Here is a 15,257-nt window from a genome sequence, read left to right as displayed (position 1 = left end):
GTTGGCACATGCCTTTAGTCCCAGCACTCGAGACACAGAGGCAGGAGGATCTCTGTGAGTTTGAGGCCAGCCTGGTCTGCAGAGTGAATTCCAGGACAGCCAGGGCTGTTACACAAAGAAACCTGTCTCAAAAAGAAAAGGAGAGAAAAAAAAAAAAAAAAAAAAAAGAGCTGGTTTAGCAGTTAAGAGCACTAGCAGCTTTTCCAGAAGGCCTGGGTATGATTGATTCCCAGCACCCACATGGCAAATCACAAATGTCTGTAACTCTGTCCCAGGAGATATGACACCCTCTTCTGGACTCCTTGGGCATCAGGCACACAAGAGGTACACAGACATATATGGGAACAAAAATACCCATACATGTAAATTATAAATATATATATGTATGTACATACATACACACACACACACACAGACACACACACAGACACACACACATATATATATATATACACATATTTTTTTTTTTTTTTTTTTCTTTCTTTTTAGGTTTTTGGAGACAGGGTTTCCTCTGTGTAGCCTTGGCTGTCCTGGAACTCACTCTGTAGACCAGGCTGGGCTCAAACTCAGAGATCCACCAGCCTCTGCCTCTTGAGTGCTAGGATTAAAGATGTGCATCATCACTGCATGGCCAAAAAAAGAAAAAGAAAAAAAAAGAAAGAAAGAGTTTATCCATATTCCATATTCCCAGTCTACAAAGTGTACTTTTTTACCAAGTACTCTTAAATTATCCTATAACTTTATTTTTTCTTTAATACTTATTTTTAAGTTAATTTTTATGGTATGTGTGTGCACTATAAGTGTGCAGAGACCACAAAGGTCAGAAGGCAGCATCAAATCCCCTGGAACTGGAGTTATGGGGGGAGTTTTAAGTTACCATGCAAGTGCTGGGAATTGAACACAGGTCCTTTGGAAGAGCAGCCAGCACTCTTAATCACTAAGCTATCTTTCCAGCTCCTCTACATTCCATTTCAAACATAGAAATAGGAACAATGTAGTAGGGACTAATTTAATCATAAGAAATAACATACACAGTCAATTCCCACTTAAAGAATCCCTTTAAGATTTTTCAGTAACAGCTGTTAATGTCTTACAAAATTGGCTTACTTGGAGATAGGAAGAAGTAAATATCTATTATAAAACTTTCACTGATTACCTTTCCAGATTGATATGAACACTATCTTCCAAATAAACTATAAACTTATAAACTGTTTTATTCTTTAGTATCTGTGATTACATCATCTAAAATGTCTTCCTAGCTTAAATTTAGTTCATTTCTTAAACCACACCTCAAAACAAACATTCTTTTAAGAAAAAATTATTTATTTTATGTACATTGGTGTTTTGCCTCATGTGTGTCAGGATGTGGGTGTTGAATTCCCTGAAACAGTAAGTACAGATACTTGTGAGCTGCCGTGAGTGTGCTTGGAATAGAACCCAGGTCCTCTGGAAGACCAAGCTGACCCATCTCTCCAGCTCCACATTCTTTCTTTTACATCCCAAACAGAATTCTTTCCCCCACCCCCTTTTGTTTTTCAAGACAAGGTTTCTCTGTGTAGCTTTGGAGCCTGTCCTGGAACTCGTTGTATAAATTCACCTGCCTCTGTCTCCCAAGTGCTGGAACTAAAGGCTTGAACCACCACCACTTAGCCTTATTTGCTTAATTGCTACTTGGTATACTTATTTAACTTCTCCCATTTTTTCTTGCCTTCTGAAATGTTTAACACATCAAACAGAAAGTTTCTTTTCAAACTTTAAAATTACATAATACACCTAAAATATTTCTGTCTTAGTTATACCAATAAAACCAATCCCACTCCCCCACCCCACCACCCCTCTACCCCCCACCAGCCTACACACATTCCTGTTAAAGACATAGCACTGGAGCATGCAGGCAAACACTCTCATGTGTTAAAATGTCCACTTACTTGGAATACTGTTTCAGTTCCTCTGAAGTGTCATCTACCAGGTCACTCTGCTTTGCTTCATAAGCCATGGAACGATAGATCTTACAGGCAACCAATGCCTTAGCCATTGACTCTTCACCATGCTGCCAGAGAAAGCGGGCCATGACCTGCCTCTTCATAAGGCAAGCCCAAATTAATAATTCATTAAGGGGATAAGGAAAGCGCTTGGTTTCTGGATCATCAATATCTACAATTTCATCTTTGGTTCTTTTCTTCTTCCCTTCGTCCATAGTTGTATCCATCTTCAAGACAAATAAATACTGTAAGACTCAAGCAAGGTAAGGCCACATGAGGGCAGGGGGTTTAACTCTGTGGGACACAGTCTACCTACTAGGCAAAGACTTTGGACCTGACCTCCAGCATGACAGTAATGACAGTGATAACAAGACCATATGACAACCATCTAAGTGAAACTTTTTTTTGACAGAGTTTCTTTGTATAGTCTTGGCTGTCCTGGAGCTCACTATGTAGACTAGTCTGGCCTCAAACTCACAGAGATCTGCTTGCCTCTGCCTTCTGGAGTGCTGGGATTAAAGCATGTACCACCACTGCCTGGCTTAGTGAAACTTTTAAATAAATATCCTTTATTCAATTTCATAATTGCTGTATCAAAATAATGTAAATTTCATACTTTTTATTATAATTCATCATTTTATAAAAGTGTAATTCAACAAAAAGGCTGAGGCATGATCATACTATTTGAACTAATATCTGATAAAATATAAATTTAATAAAAGTTTAGTATATACTAGAATAAAAGTTAAAGTCTGTTAATTTTTAAATCTGGTTATTACTATAGGTAAAACTGGACAAACTTAATAGAATTGTTAGTTCATAATAATTCTCTTTGTTTATGGAAAAAATAGTCAAATATATAGGAAAAAAAAGTTACAAACCAAAAGTTAATTCTCACTAAATCAAAGTTTTTACTTAATACTAATTAGTAAAAAGCAAAATTTAGGAAGGATAAAATTTTCATTTTTAATATGCTGAACAAGCCTTTTGGAGGGTAGTGTTTAAGACATTGTTTCTCCGTGTATCCCTGGCTGTCCTGGAACTTCCTCTGTAGACAAGGCTTGGCCTTGAACTCAAAGATCCACCAATCTCTGCCTCCTGAGTTCTGGGATTAAAGGCATACACCACCACTGCCCACTCAAACCCATTTTCTTTAAAGAATAAACCAACATACCTTTGGTCTATAGGGTTGGGCTGTTTTAATGAAATGATTGTGTCTCATTTTTTCCTTTTTATCAGCTCTATTGCCAAAAGTTTCATGACTCTTTCGCAACTGAGGAGTGCTGCTGGAGGTATTTCGACCTGACCTCTGAAAATGAGAGCAATAATTTAAATTTAAAATGCTAAAATGTTATTAAAAAGTCCAGGATAACGTATAAACATTTGTAAATGTTTGTCTATATGTAAAAATTGTTGGCTTAGGATTTTAACTACCACTGTGTATCATGATGACTGCATTCATCCACCTCTTGCTTTAGTTTCCTCTCCTTTTTTTCTGTAATAGAGCTATCTCTAACATTGCCAAGCCTGGTTCAGTCACCCAAAGAACTGGTTTACAAATATGTACACACTACCAACCAACTTTTAAAAAGTAATTAAAACATAATTACTTTTAGCCTGAATGTCAGGTTTTGTTTTAGAACAGTTTAAGTAGCAGTGGCTTGCCTGGAACTCTTTGTAGATCAGGCTAACACTGAACTCACAGAGGTCCTCCTGTTTCTGCCTGGTGAATGCTGGGATTAAAGGTGTGCACTGCCACACCAGCTGAAATCTCACATTCAGACAATTATCACTGTCACTATTCTACTGAAACTAACACTTTGTCCTTTTTATGATGCTGAGCATATAATTTAGAGACTGACTGATACAAACTAGGGAATCATTCTACCTTGGAACTACTTCCATCCCTTTTTTCTGGGGGGGGGGGGGAGGGTTGTTTTGTTGTTGTTTTGAGACAGAATTTCACCAGCTAACCTATAACTTACTATGTAAACCAGGCCGGCCTGAAACTCACAGCCATCCTCTTGCATCTGCCTCTCAAATGCTGGGATTATAGGTATGCTCCATCAAACTCAGCTCCTATAACTAATTTTTTACATTTAACCACCAAAACTATACATACCCGGTTATTCCCTCCAAGACTATTATATATTAATCGAAAACGTTTTCTTGTGTATGTGCATCTGTAGGTTCCTCCCATGAGATATTCAATCACAAGTCCAATATCAATTAGAGTGATCTTGTATCCTGGAGGAAGATTACCCTGGAAACAAAATATTAAATAGAATAATATTACTCAATATTGCCTTGCCAGACCTAGGAATAGGCATAATCTGCCAAATTAAGAACTGTTACTTGTTATAAGAAGTTGGGCTGCCAAAAGTTATCTTTACAGTAGAAATAAATGAGTGGTTCCTCATAAGATGATGAGGTTATAACATATCTAAAAGGTCTCAGGTATGGTTTGGATCAGTCCAACCTAACACTAAAAGACAGCCCATTTTTATGCTCCCCCCAACATTCTACACATGGAGGAAGAGACAGAGGAGGAGGAGAAGAAGAAGAAAAAAAGTTTATTAATAGTACATTTACAGTAGAACATAAAAGTTTCACAAAATAAATTTTAAGTTACATGTAGTGGCACACACCTTTACCTCGTACAAAAAGCTATTGTTTCTACTCTCATTTTAAAAATGCACTTACAAAAATAAAGTGTAAATGACTAAAAGGTAAAGTTTTCCTATAATGAAGACAGTTTCTTACCTGTTTGACATCTCGAATGAGATGGAACAGCATTGGATTTGTTGGACCTTGTTTCTTTAGGGAAAAACAAGAAGAAAACTATTAGCTTTGGTCTAAAATAAACAATTTCCCTTTTTGTTACTTATAGTACTCACAATGAGCCTCCTGAATAAACACTAAAAACTTCTTTGATAATGGGATCAATTTTTATTTTTACTGCTTTATATTTGGTTTATATTTCACGGAGAAACTTCATTATCAACAATGAGTAATCCTTTTAATTTTTATACCAATTAAAAATAGAACACAAGTAAGGTTCAGTGTAATCATACCAGACAGTATTAATGGATAAAACCAAAATAAGACTATAGCCCTATTCAAAAGAAATTTGTAACCCATGGTGGAAGATGCAATTCTTCTTAACTAGTCTGGCAGTTTCTTGGAAGTAGAAGAGTATGTGGCCTGCATCATGCACAGAATAAAATTTCAGTAAATGAAGATAGAAAAAAGCAGGCCAGCATATCAAGTAATCAATGCTTTTCTAAATAGCTTGTATGTTTAGAAAATGGTAGGTAATATTCTCAGCACACACAGTATCTGAGGTTGCAGGCACCAAACAAAAAGGTGAGTGAGAAAAGTAGGTAGGGTAAAAATGTGGCTACCATCTAACACAGTGACACAGGCTTTTAATCCCAGTACTCTAGATACAGAAGCAGCCCAACATTTATGAGTTCAAGGCCAGCCTGATCTACATTGAGAGTTGCAGGTAAGCCATGTCAGCACAATGAGATCCTGTCTCAGAACTTTAAAATCACCATTGTCTATTTCTGAAAATAATTAAACTATATGGTGTAAACACAAAAGAGTCTACAAAGGTTTCTAAACTACATGAAGACACAGCAAAGTATATTATTATAAAAACTAAAAAACTTGATCAAGGAAGGAGATTAAAGATATAATATAATAAAGAAAATTAAAATGCAACCAGACAGTTGTGGCATACACCTTTAATTCCAGTGCTCAGGAGGCAGAGGCACGCAGATCTCAGTGAGTTCGAGACTAGCCTGGTCTACAAGTGGGTTCCAGGAGAACCCTGTCTTGAAAAACCAAAAAGAGGAAATAAAAGAGAGGAAATAAAATGTTTAACAACTGTCCAGAATTCAATTGGAAATGACCAAAGTCAATTAGAAATGATGCTAGGAATAAATAAATAGTAGAAATTGATGAATTAGTATACAATTTCTAGAAGCTATAAAACCTGCTTTGTTCAGAATTCCTTACTGCATAGCTCAATCAGATATGCACTAGAGCCACAGAAAACTAATGAGGAAGTATTTATCCTCCCTAGTGGTACTGACATGAAATATAAAACCAAGAGAGAAAGAATATTAAGTTTTTACAAGAAAAATGACAAAAATACACCCAAAAGAAAGATACCAGAAGTTCAACAACCATGAATTTAGAAACAAGGAAAATATTGTGTACATTTTGCAATAAACCTAAGAGTAAAAAAGACAAAATAAAACATCATCCTCTAAGTAAGAAGTTGATCCTACACTTTTAAAGGTAAGAAAGGAAAGGAAAGATGGGCTATTATGTCAACATCACTTTTCCTACATGGCTACAGAAGGGCTTCTAAAACCAGAGACTGTCATACAAGAATTCATAGTAAGAATGGTTGTGTTTCTCCCCCACATAACAACTAAGACACTGAAAACTGTCAATAGGAGCGTATATTTTTTCAGATAAAATGACATTTTAAAGGACAATAAAACAGTGAACAAAGAAGTTTATCAGACTTACAGTGTTATAAAGTTCTTCCAGTCTGGGAATGGTAAGAAATTTATGCATGCTTACTCCATTTTCAATAAGAAGTTTTACAAATGAAACTCTATCCATTACAAGAGCATCAAGCATAGCTTGTTCCAAGGATCCAACCTAAAGAATCAAATTAATAAATATATTTCACATGTTCCAACTATTGATTCCTTAAATACAAGTCCTCATAATTTATACCTACATGTTCTCAAATAGTGAGAACAAAATGAGAAAGATACAAAACAGTGATCTAAAGTATATACAGAATGGACCTACTACCTTTCACAGGATTCCCTAAATAACATCACATAAATGCTCTAAGTATGGAGGAGGGAAAAGCTGCAAAGCCCATCACCAATTAAACTGACAAAACAGGTCCAGGAGATGCTCAGTGCATGTTTAAAAAACCTTTTTGTAGAAAAAATTATTTTGAAAAAAATCACTGTTTTACACTGCTATTTTAAATATTCTGATTGTGTCCTCAAATGTTTTCCACGCAACTAATCTTTTATCACCACCTTCAATCCTCCAATTCATCCTCTTTTGTCCTCACCTAGAGGATGAAAAAAATATACATACATACATACATACATACATACATACACACACACACACACACACACACACACACACACACACACACACACACATTTTGCCCCCTTTTGGTTTTAAGACAGGGTTTCTCTGTGTATCCCTGGCTGTCCTGGAACTCATTCGGTAGACCAAGCAGGCCTTGAACTCACCGAGATCCACTGCCTCAGCCTACCAAGTGGTAGGAGTAATAGTGTGCAACACAACACCACTGTCTGGCCTCTGATGTACTTTTTATTTACCTGGTAACCACACATATTTGCTATACATGATGAAATTTCAAGACAGAAGCATGATTTTTTTAAAAAATATTTTTCACTACTCAGTTTTGTGACAAGGAAAATATTTTGATGTTATACTAAAATATAAGTGCAAACTTAGAAAAATGTAAATTTTTCTCTAAGTTAATAGCTTACACTTTATCATGGATGTTACTCCTATTTTAAGTGTCTATTATGTTATTATAACATTTACAATCTAACCTACTCAATTTTACCTTTAATTCTCTGCTCTACTCTACATATTATATTTACCCTGTCTCCCTTATAACTAGCCAGACACTTTACAGGCAGTGCATACAGTGGGGGAAGGAACCCAAAAGACACTCACCCTCACAGAATTTACTTTCTAGGAATAGAAAGATAAAATTACGAATACGTAGTAAATGGGGCGACTGTATAGGAACCAGACTTTTAAAACCAAGACATGTCACAGTGAGTTCTATACATAGGGCAAGAGTTCTAAGACTTTACCCTTAGATTTTAACAGATATTATTAAAAACCTTATTTAAAAAACAAAGTTATTAAGCAAATACAACTTACTAACATTTACACTTGGGGCAGAAAGGTAATATGTGAGTATAAATCACAGTCCCAATAAATACTTTCTTATAGTCACTCTTCTGCAGTGGGACTAGTTCCAAGGACCCTCTTCTGATAACAAATTCACAGATGCTCAACTTTTAACAAAATGATGTATACTGTCTGAGGTAACACAAATATCCTACATCTCTAGATTACTTAAGATACTTACTTTCATAGAGAGATGTTAACACTATATTGATTATGGAATAAGAAAGGAAACTTCTGTATAGGCTAAACTATATAGTACTCATTCTGTGGTTGGAGAAATCCATGGATATAAAACCTGTAGCTATTAAGTGTCCACTATAGTTAATTTCATTATATTGTGCATTTAGGTTACCTACATACCAGCCACTGTTGTCCATACACAAATACATGATTTTTGGCAATATCAACTCTGTCCCATGCCAGTGTAAGGATTAGCTGGTCAAATGCAGATGCATTAGTACCTAATTGAGTAAAGAAAACATTTGGTGAGTATATCTCCATCAATTTGTAAACATTTACAAACTCCCTAGAACCCTTAAATTTATACAGGTACTGTCCACCACTATGGAACTAAGTATAGGCATGCATTTTATGCCTGTCGACTCGAATTCCATCTCCTGGCCCCACATGATAGAAGGAGAAACCCAACTCAAGTTGTTCTCCAATCTCTCCATGTGCATCATAGCATGCTTGAGTGTGTATGGGCATGCACACCACATATAAATAAACAAATAAATAAATAAATAAATAACCACAAGTAAAATTTTAAAAACTGAATAAACAGAAACAGGGAAGGGAAGGTGGCAGAGCAGACAAAAATATCTGCTCTGAGTCTAAGGACCTGAGTTACAATCCCAGCACTTTTTAAGAAAAAAAACAAAACAAAACAAAACAAAAAAACAAAATGATGGTAACACAAATGCAACCCTATGGCTTAGATGGGGAATTTGCTTGCCAACCAGTCTCACTGGATCAGTGAACTCTAAGTTCAGAGACCAAAAAGGCAACAGATTAGGATTGTCATGACAATAAAGTCAAGTAAATCTACAGAGCAAGTCTGACTAAAAACACAAGTTTAGTTGCTGGCTTATGAGACTCACTATACATATCTTTCCTTAACAGAATACATAATTTCATTTTGTATGTATTAAACTTTTAAGCATGAAATAGTTAAAACATTTTAGTGCACAGATATTAGGTTGCTCTGAAAATTTTCAAGTATAATTTAGCACATGTTTGATTAATTCAATAGAATGATTCTCTAGAAGGTAATTTCATTTTGCCGGGCAGTAGTGGCTTACATATTTAGTCCCAGCTTGGGAAGTAGAGGTAGGCAGATCTCTGTGAGTTCAAGACCAGCCTGATCTACAAGAGCTAGTTCCAGGACAACCTCCAAATACACAGAGAAAAACCCTGTCTCAGATAGATAGATAGATAGATAGATAGATAGATAGATAGATAGATAGATAGACAAACAAACAAACAAAAAAACAAAACAAATCACTTAAAGCCGGGTGGTGGTGGCTCACACCTTTAATCCCAGCACTCGGAAGCAGAGGCGGGTGGATCGCTATGAGTTTGAGGTCAGCCTGGTCTACAGATTGAGTGCCAGAACAGCCAGGGCTGTTACAGACAAAGCCTGTCTTGAAAAACAAAAACAAACAAACAAAAAGAATATCAGCTTAAGACTTCTGATACATTCAGGAAGCTTGTACCATTTATATAGAAGATCTGTATTTCTCTATGTGGGAGGGAAGGTAGTAGCAATTATTTAAAATTCATTTCTATTTTATTATTGTTCTCTCTCCCATCAAGCATGTAAACACACACACACACACATATCCAATCTCAAAATGAAAATCAAAACAAACAAAAAGCCAATAATACAAAATAAAAAAAACCAAAATGAAACAAAATCTCCCTTATAAAAATAAACCATGGATTCCAGGGCAAGTCCAATACTCAGGAATAACTGGCCAATATAAAATCTGTCACAAGTTTAAAGAGATAATTGAGCCTTGAGGCACAAAGTTAGAAAAATAAAAATAAAAAGTCTACAAGACAGAAAACTACAAATTTACAAGACTAATTAGTTGTCAATTAAAAAGTTAATGTGTTTTTCATTAAAAAAAAAACTATTGAGAAATCCACTCAACCTTTAGCTAAATGAAAAGTTCTACCTTATATAAATAAGACAAATTAAAGATAATATAAAATTTTAGAATTTTACATTTTAGTCAAGCATGGTGGCTCAGACCTTAATCCAAGCACATGGAAAGCAGAAGCAGGAGGTTCTGTGTGAGTTCCAGGACAGCCAGGGCTATGGAGAGATAGACCGTGTCTCAAAAAACAAAATAAAAATAAAAACAAAACAAATTTTTTAAAATCCCTCACCTTTTAGCAGTGCAGTAAGTATTGCCACATCTATATCTTGATGTTCCTCTGATCCAATGTGGAAAACAGTGATCTATTTCAAAATACATCAGTATTATATCTTAATTTTTAAGCTAAGGTATTATAAAACAATTTCAACCAATACAAAGAAATATATGAGATACGTATGTATGTATAGAAACATATCTACAGGATTGGTAAGATGGCTAAGTGGGTAAAGGTGCTTTCCACAGGTGACAATTTCACTGAGGATAGCCCCCGTAGGCTCATGTTTAAATGTTTGGGTCTCAGTTGGTGGAACACTGGGAAGAATCAGTAAGTGTGGCCTTATAGGAGGAGGTATGTCACTGTGAGCGAGCTCTGAGGTTTCGAAAGCCTACACTATTCCCAGTTAGCTCCCCTGCTTTGTGATTATTGTTTCAACATGCTACAGCTCCATGCCTGCCTATTGCCATACTCCCTGACATGATCATCATGAACTCACCCTCTGAAACTGTAAAACCCCATTAAATGTTCTTTTATAAGTTACCTTGGTAATGGTGTCTCTAAACAGCAATAGAAAAGTAATTAAGAAACAATATAAACTAAGTTCAGTCTCCAGAAGCCATGTAAAAGTAGAACTGACTTCACAAAGTTGTCCTCTGACCTCCATTCATGCCCACAATCACATACACACATGTAATACTAATAATATTATTATAAGAAAACAGATTTTTGAAGTCACTTAACATATCTCTATAACTACACAGATTTCTAAATCTATAGACATAAGTGATCTAACATTTCAACTCAAACAATGAAACAGAAAATTCAGACTACATTACCAGGCATTTCCAAAAGTAGTTTGTTTCATATGACAATCTTTTTAACCTCTCTTACGTCTGTCAGCTGACTAAGCAGTTTGTGGGTAAAAGCTAGAGATTAGCTCTCACTATGGTGTGACCACTTACTCAAATGATTACTGTATTCCTTTTTCTTTTAAGGAAAGTTCTTGAAATATAGTCCTAGCTGTACTAGGACTCATAGGCCTCATGCTATAACCTCCAGGTGCTAAAATCATAGGTGTATACCACTATGCCCTGCAACACACGCATTCTTTGAGGAGGCACATAAATCATATGAAATGTAAAGCCATTTAAGAAGCTTTTACCTAAGTACTTTTAAGAACGTAAAAGATGATTACTACACAAGTACAAAGTTTTCAACTAACTTCACTTTATAGAGAACAAAGCTTGCAATGAAAGACAATGCAAATCAACACTGATCAGAGCCAAAGGCCAAGAACTCACAGCAAATTCATGTTCCTATCTACTTACAGAACTTTCAAAATTTTATCTCTGAAAACATAAACCTATGTTTACATGTATAAAACTAAGCAGCATAGACCTTTAATCTAGTAGTCTTCAACAGAGTAAAAGGCTTAAAAAACTTTCCCAAACATTTTATGAGAGAAGTCACTAGTAGCTGTAATTCTTTGTGTATGTGTGTGCGCGCGCATGCGCGTGACACACAACATCCACTAAAAGGCAAAAGGCAATTTGCATGAGTTGGTTCTCTCCTTGTACCAGGAAAAGTTGCAGGGATCTAATTCAGGTCACTGGGTTTGTGGCAAGCACCTATAACCAATGAGCCAGTCCTGCTGCTTGTTCCTCTGCAGTCTTCTTAAATACTAAGCAGAGTCAGTTGAGACAAAGTTATGAAAATTCCAATAAACACAATGTCTCAACACTACATAAAAATTAGTCTTTCTATGCCACTAAGCTAAAGACCAAAAAGCAAATAACAGAACAGCTTTAAAAACTTAAAACACAAACTTAAAACTAAAGTACTATATGAATTAGAATGCTTTAAAGGAAATAAAGATTTGTTCTGCTGAAATCTACTCACAAGCTCTTTTTTTTTCATGCACTCCATCAACGTTTGAAATAAATGAATTGCTTCACTCTGGCCAAAGTTAAATGTTTTTTTGATAGTTGATATAATATCAGGCTCCGCTGCATCAGGAAGATTCCTGGTAGAAGAAGAAAAACAACTTACTTCACTCATTTCATCTTCTCTGTAGGATCAAAGCGAAGTACAGGTAGACCCATGCAAGGCTTCTGAAGGTTCTGTAGTAATATTAATAGTAACTTCCTGAGACACCCATTATTAATCTATGACATAAGAAAAGGAATGGAGTATTTTCACTTTGAATTGTTTTGTGAAGTTTTAAACAAAGTATGTGGTGTAGTATTAGTACTCAGATTTTACAAGGTATCATAAGGATAGTTCTGTATTATGGCTTATAAAACAATTTACCAAGGTGTCTTCAACATGACATATTTACACAGCTCAAAGTATCAAAATGTAGGAGTTCATGATCAAAGTCTTCATTTGCCTAGTTTCACTTCAGTTCTTTTCAAGAATCACAGTCAACCAGCGTGATGTTTTGTGGAATATTCCCTTACACTGTGTGAATATATGTTGCTGTGATGGGTTTAAAGAAGTTGATTGGCCAATAGCTGGATAGAATAAAGTTAGGCAGGAGAACCAGACTAAGGACAGTGGGAAGAAGAAGGAGTCAGGAGTTGCCTGGCCAGCAAGACACAGAAAGGAAACAGAAGGTGCAACATGAAAGAGAGGTAATGCCATGTGGCAGAACGAAGATTAAGATAAATGGGTTAAGTTGTAAGAATTGGCTAGTAACAAGCTTGAGCTATTGGCCAAGCATTTATAATCAATAATAAGTCTTAACTGTGGTTATTTAAGAGCAGCTGCAGAACACAGAAAAACACTACCTACAGTAATGTGAGAAATTTTCTTTTTCTTTCTTTTTCTGTTTTTTTTTTTTTTTTTTTTTTTTTTTTTTCTAGACAGGGTTTTTCTATAACCCTGGCTGTCCTGGAACTAGCTCTATAGACTAGGTTGGCCTCAAACTCACAGAGACCCACCTGCCTCTGTCTCCCTAGTGCTGGGATTAAAGGCGTGCATTACCTGGCTGAGAAATTTTCTTCTTAAAAGTATGAAATGTCTCACAAGTTCAAATGTAATCCTCGCATAAAGGGCATACTACTCTCTGCATCATGACAGTTTGAGTGTGTGTGCTGCCATAGTTAGGTGAGCACAGGTATCTCCTCTGGAAACAGAGCCATACTTCTTCCCATGTAGTTAGCTGCCAAATATTACACACAGGTTTCATCTTTACTAATATTCAGCTATAACCATTCCACTGCATAGATATGCCAAAATTTATTTATTTAGACCCCCTCCTGGTAATGTACGACTATGTCACTATCTTGTGTAAATAACCCTACAAGAAATTTTATACAAGTGTTTACCTGTAGAAACTATTACATGAAATTAAACTATCAGGTGAACGGTATATCTCTGAAGCAATAATTATTTTCTAAAGATGACACTTTAGTTCAGTCCAATAGTGTATGACTCAAGCTACTGCCTTAGGTCTGAACAAAGTATTTTATTAAATCTGAGATATTCATGCTCACTAAATAGACAAAAGAATCCTACTGCACAAGTTACAAGACTCTAATATAGTGTAAAGTCTGCTATACTCCACACTCACCCTCCTTCTTCTGTCTGCTTATGGATATATGCTAGTAAATCTGCAGCTCTGCCTGTCCCTTCACACACAACAACTGGAACAGGGGGGCTTTCCTGAAGATACTCCAGTACTGTAAGGATGACATTTGGCCCACCTTCAAATATCAAAGCCACCACAGGAACACCTTGCCCAATTCCTAAAAAGGATAAAAATTTAATTAGCAAATCTGACAAAACTTAGTAATTTAATCTTCTTTATTTTAGATAAAAATTAAAAATAAAATTTAATATGAAACAGTTGGCTTTACTTTAAGCACTAGATATTAGTAACAGCCAGGTTCATGTAATGGAGCTCTAAATAATCACTGAAATTTGTTCGGGTGATAAAATCAGGAAATTCAACAAACATTTAGTACCAACTAGAATGTGTATAATTACTGAAAATAAACTTTCATATATTTATTAAGCTCTTGGTAAGATACTTATTAGTATTAATCTGTGGCTAGGTTCTTTGCTTTTTATTATTTTTCAAAGTCTCACCACATAACCCAGGCATGTCTAGCATATAAGATCCTCCTGCCTCAGCCTCATGAGAACTGTGATTACAAACAACCAAGAACCACTGGGGGGGGTTATTTTACATTTTAATACTGCATTGGTTGAATTTCTAAAATATACCTACATTTGTTTATTTTAGTAAGAATTTAAGACCTCTGCAAGAGGAAAGAAAGAAATTAGAATACTAATTTTCATTTTTACTACAACCTAAAGTGTGGTGACAAAACACAAAATACTTCTAAGTATAGGTTTATAAAACATTACTAGTTCTCAAGATGGGCAAGATGGCTCAGTGAGCAAAGCATCTGGCAATATGAGTTCAACTGCCAAGTCCCATAGCGGACCTTGAAAACCAGCTCCCAGGAGCTATCCTGTGACCTCCAGTCACCCACACACAAACACAGAGAGAGGGAGAGATGGAGTAATGAAATAAAAATAATTTTATCTAAGATTTATTTCCTTTATAAACGTTTTGTACACATGTTGGTCTGTGCACCACATGTGTGCCTAGTGTCCTTGGAGGTCAGAAGGCATTGTATCCTCTGGAACTGTTGTTACAGACAGTTGTAGGCTACCATGTGGGTGCTGGGAACTGAACTCAGGTTCTCTGAAAGAATAACAAGTGCTCTCAACCACTGAATCATTTTTCCAACCCCAAGAATATTTTTCTTAATTACTGGTTTACACAAATGTTGTGACTCTACTATGTGTGCTATTCTGCAATTTTGTAGTTCTGTATCACTTCGTCAGAGTTCATCTTTTAATTAATTAATTATTTTT

At 35.7% G+C, this 15,257-nt stretch overlaps 1 protein-coding gene across 3 annotated transcripts in view; it reads right to left on the bottom strand.

The window, feature by feature from the left end:
* The window catches only part of Trpm7 (transient receptor potential cation channel subfamily M member 7), an 86,423-nt gene that overhangs the window by 37,644 nt on the left and 33,522 nt on the right, over positions 1-15,257 (bottom strand). For all 3 annotated transcript variants that reach the window (XR_007834449.1, XM_051183467.1, XM_051183468.1), the window contains exons 8-16: positions 13,942-14,116; positions 12,267-12,390; positions 10,380-10,452; positions 8,346-8,446; positions 6,528-6,662; positions 4,746-4,799; positions 4,105-4,245; positions 3,157-3,291; positions 1,929-2,209 (exon numbers count right to left, since the gene is read on the bottom strand). Coding sequence is in view for 2 of the 3 variants with exons in the window: in XM_051183467.1 (XP_051039424.1) it covers positions 1,929-2,209; positions 3,157-3,291; positions 4,105-4,245; positions 4,746-4,799; positions 6,528-6,662; positions 8,346-8,446; positions 10,380-10,452; positions 12,267-12,390; positions 13,942-14,116 (1,219 nt within the window). In the remaining variant the exon portion in view is untranslated. The remainder of the gene's footprint in view (positions 1-1,928; positions 2,210-3,156; positions 3,292-4,104; positions 4,246-4,745; positions 4,800-6,527; positions 6,663-8,345; positions 8,447-10,379; positions 10,453-12,266; positions 12,391-13,941; positions 14,117-15,257) is intronic.

Source organism: Phodopus roborovskii, unplaced genomic scaffold (genome assembly GCF_943737965.1).
Source record: "Phodopus roborovskii unplaced genomic scaffold, PHOROB, whole genome shotgun sequence".
Classification (NCBI taxonomy): Eukaryota; Metazoa; Chordata; class Mammalia; order Rodentia; family Cricetidae; genus Phodopus; species Phodopus roborovskii.
This window is presented reverse-complemented; position numbering and strand designations above follow the sequence as displayed.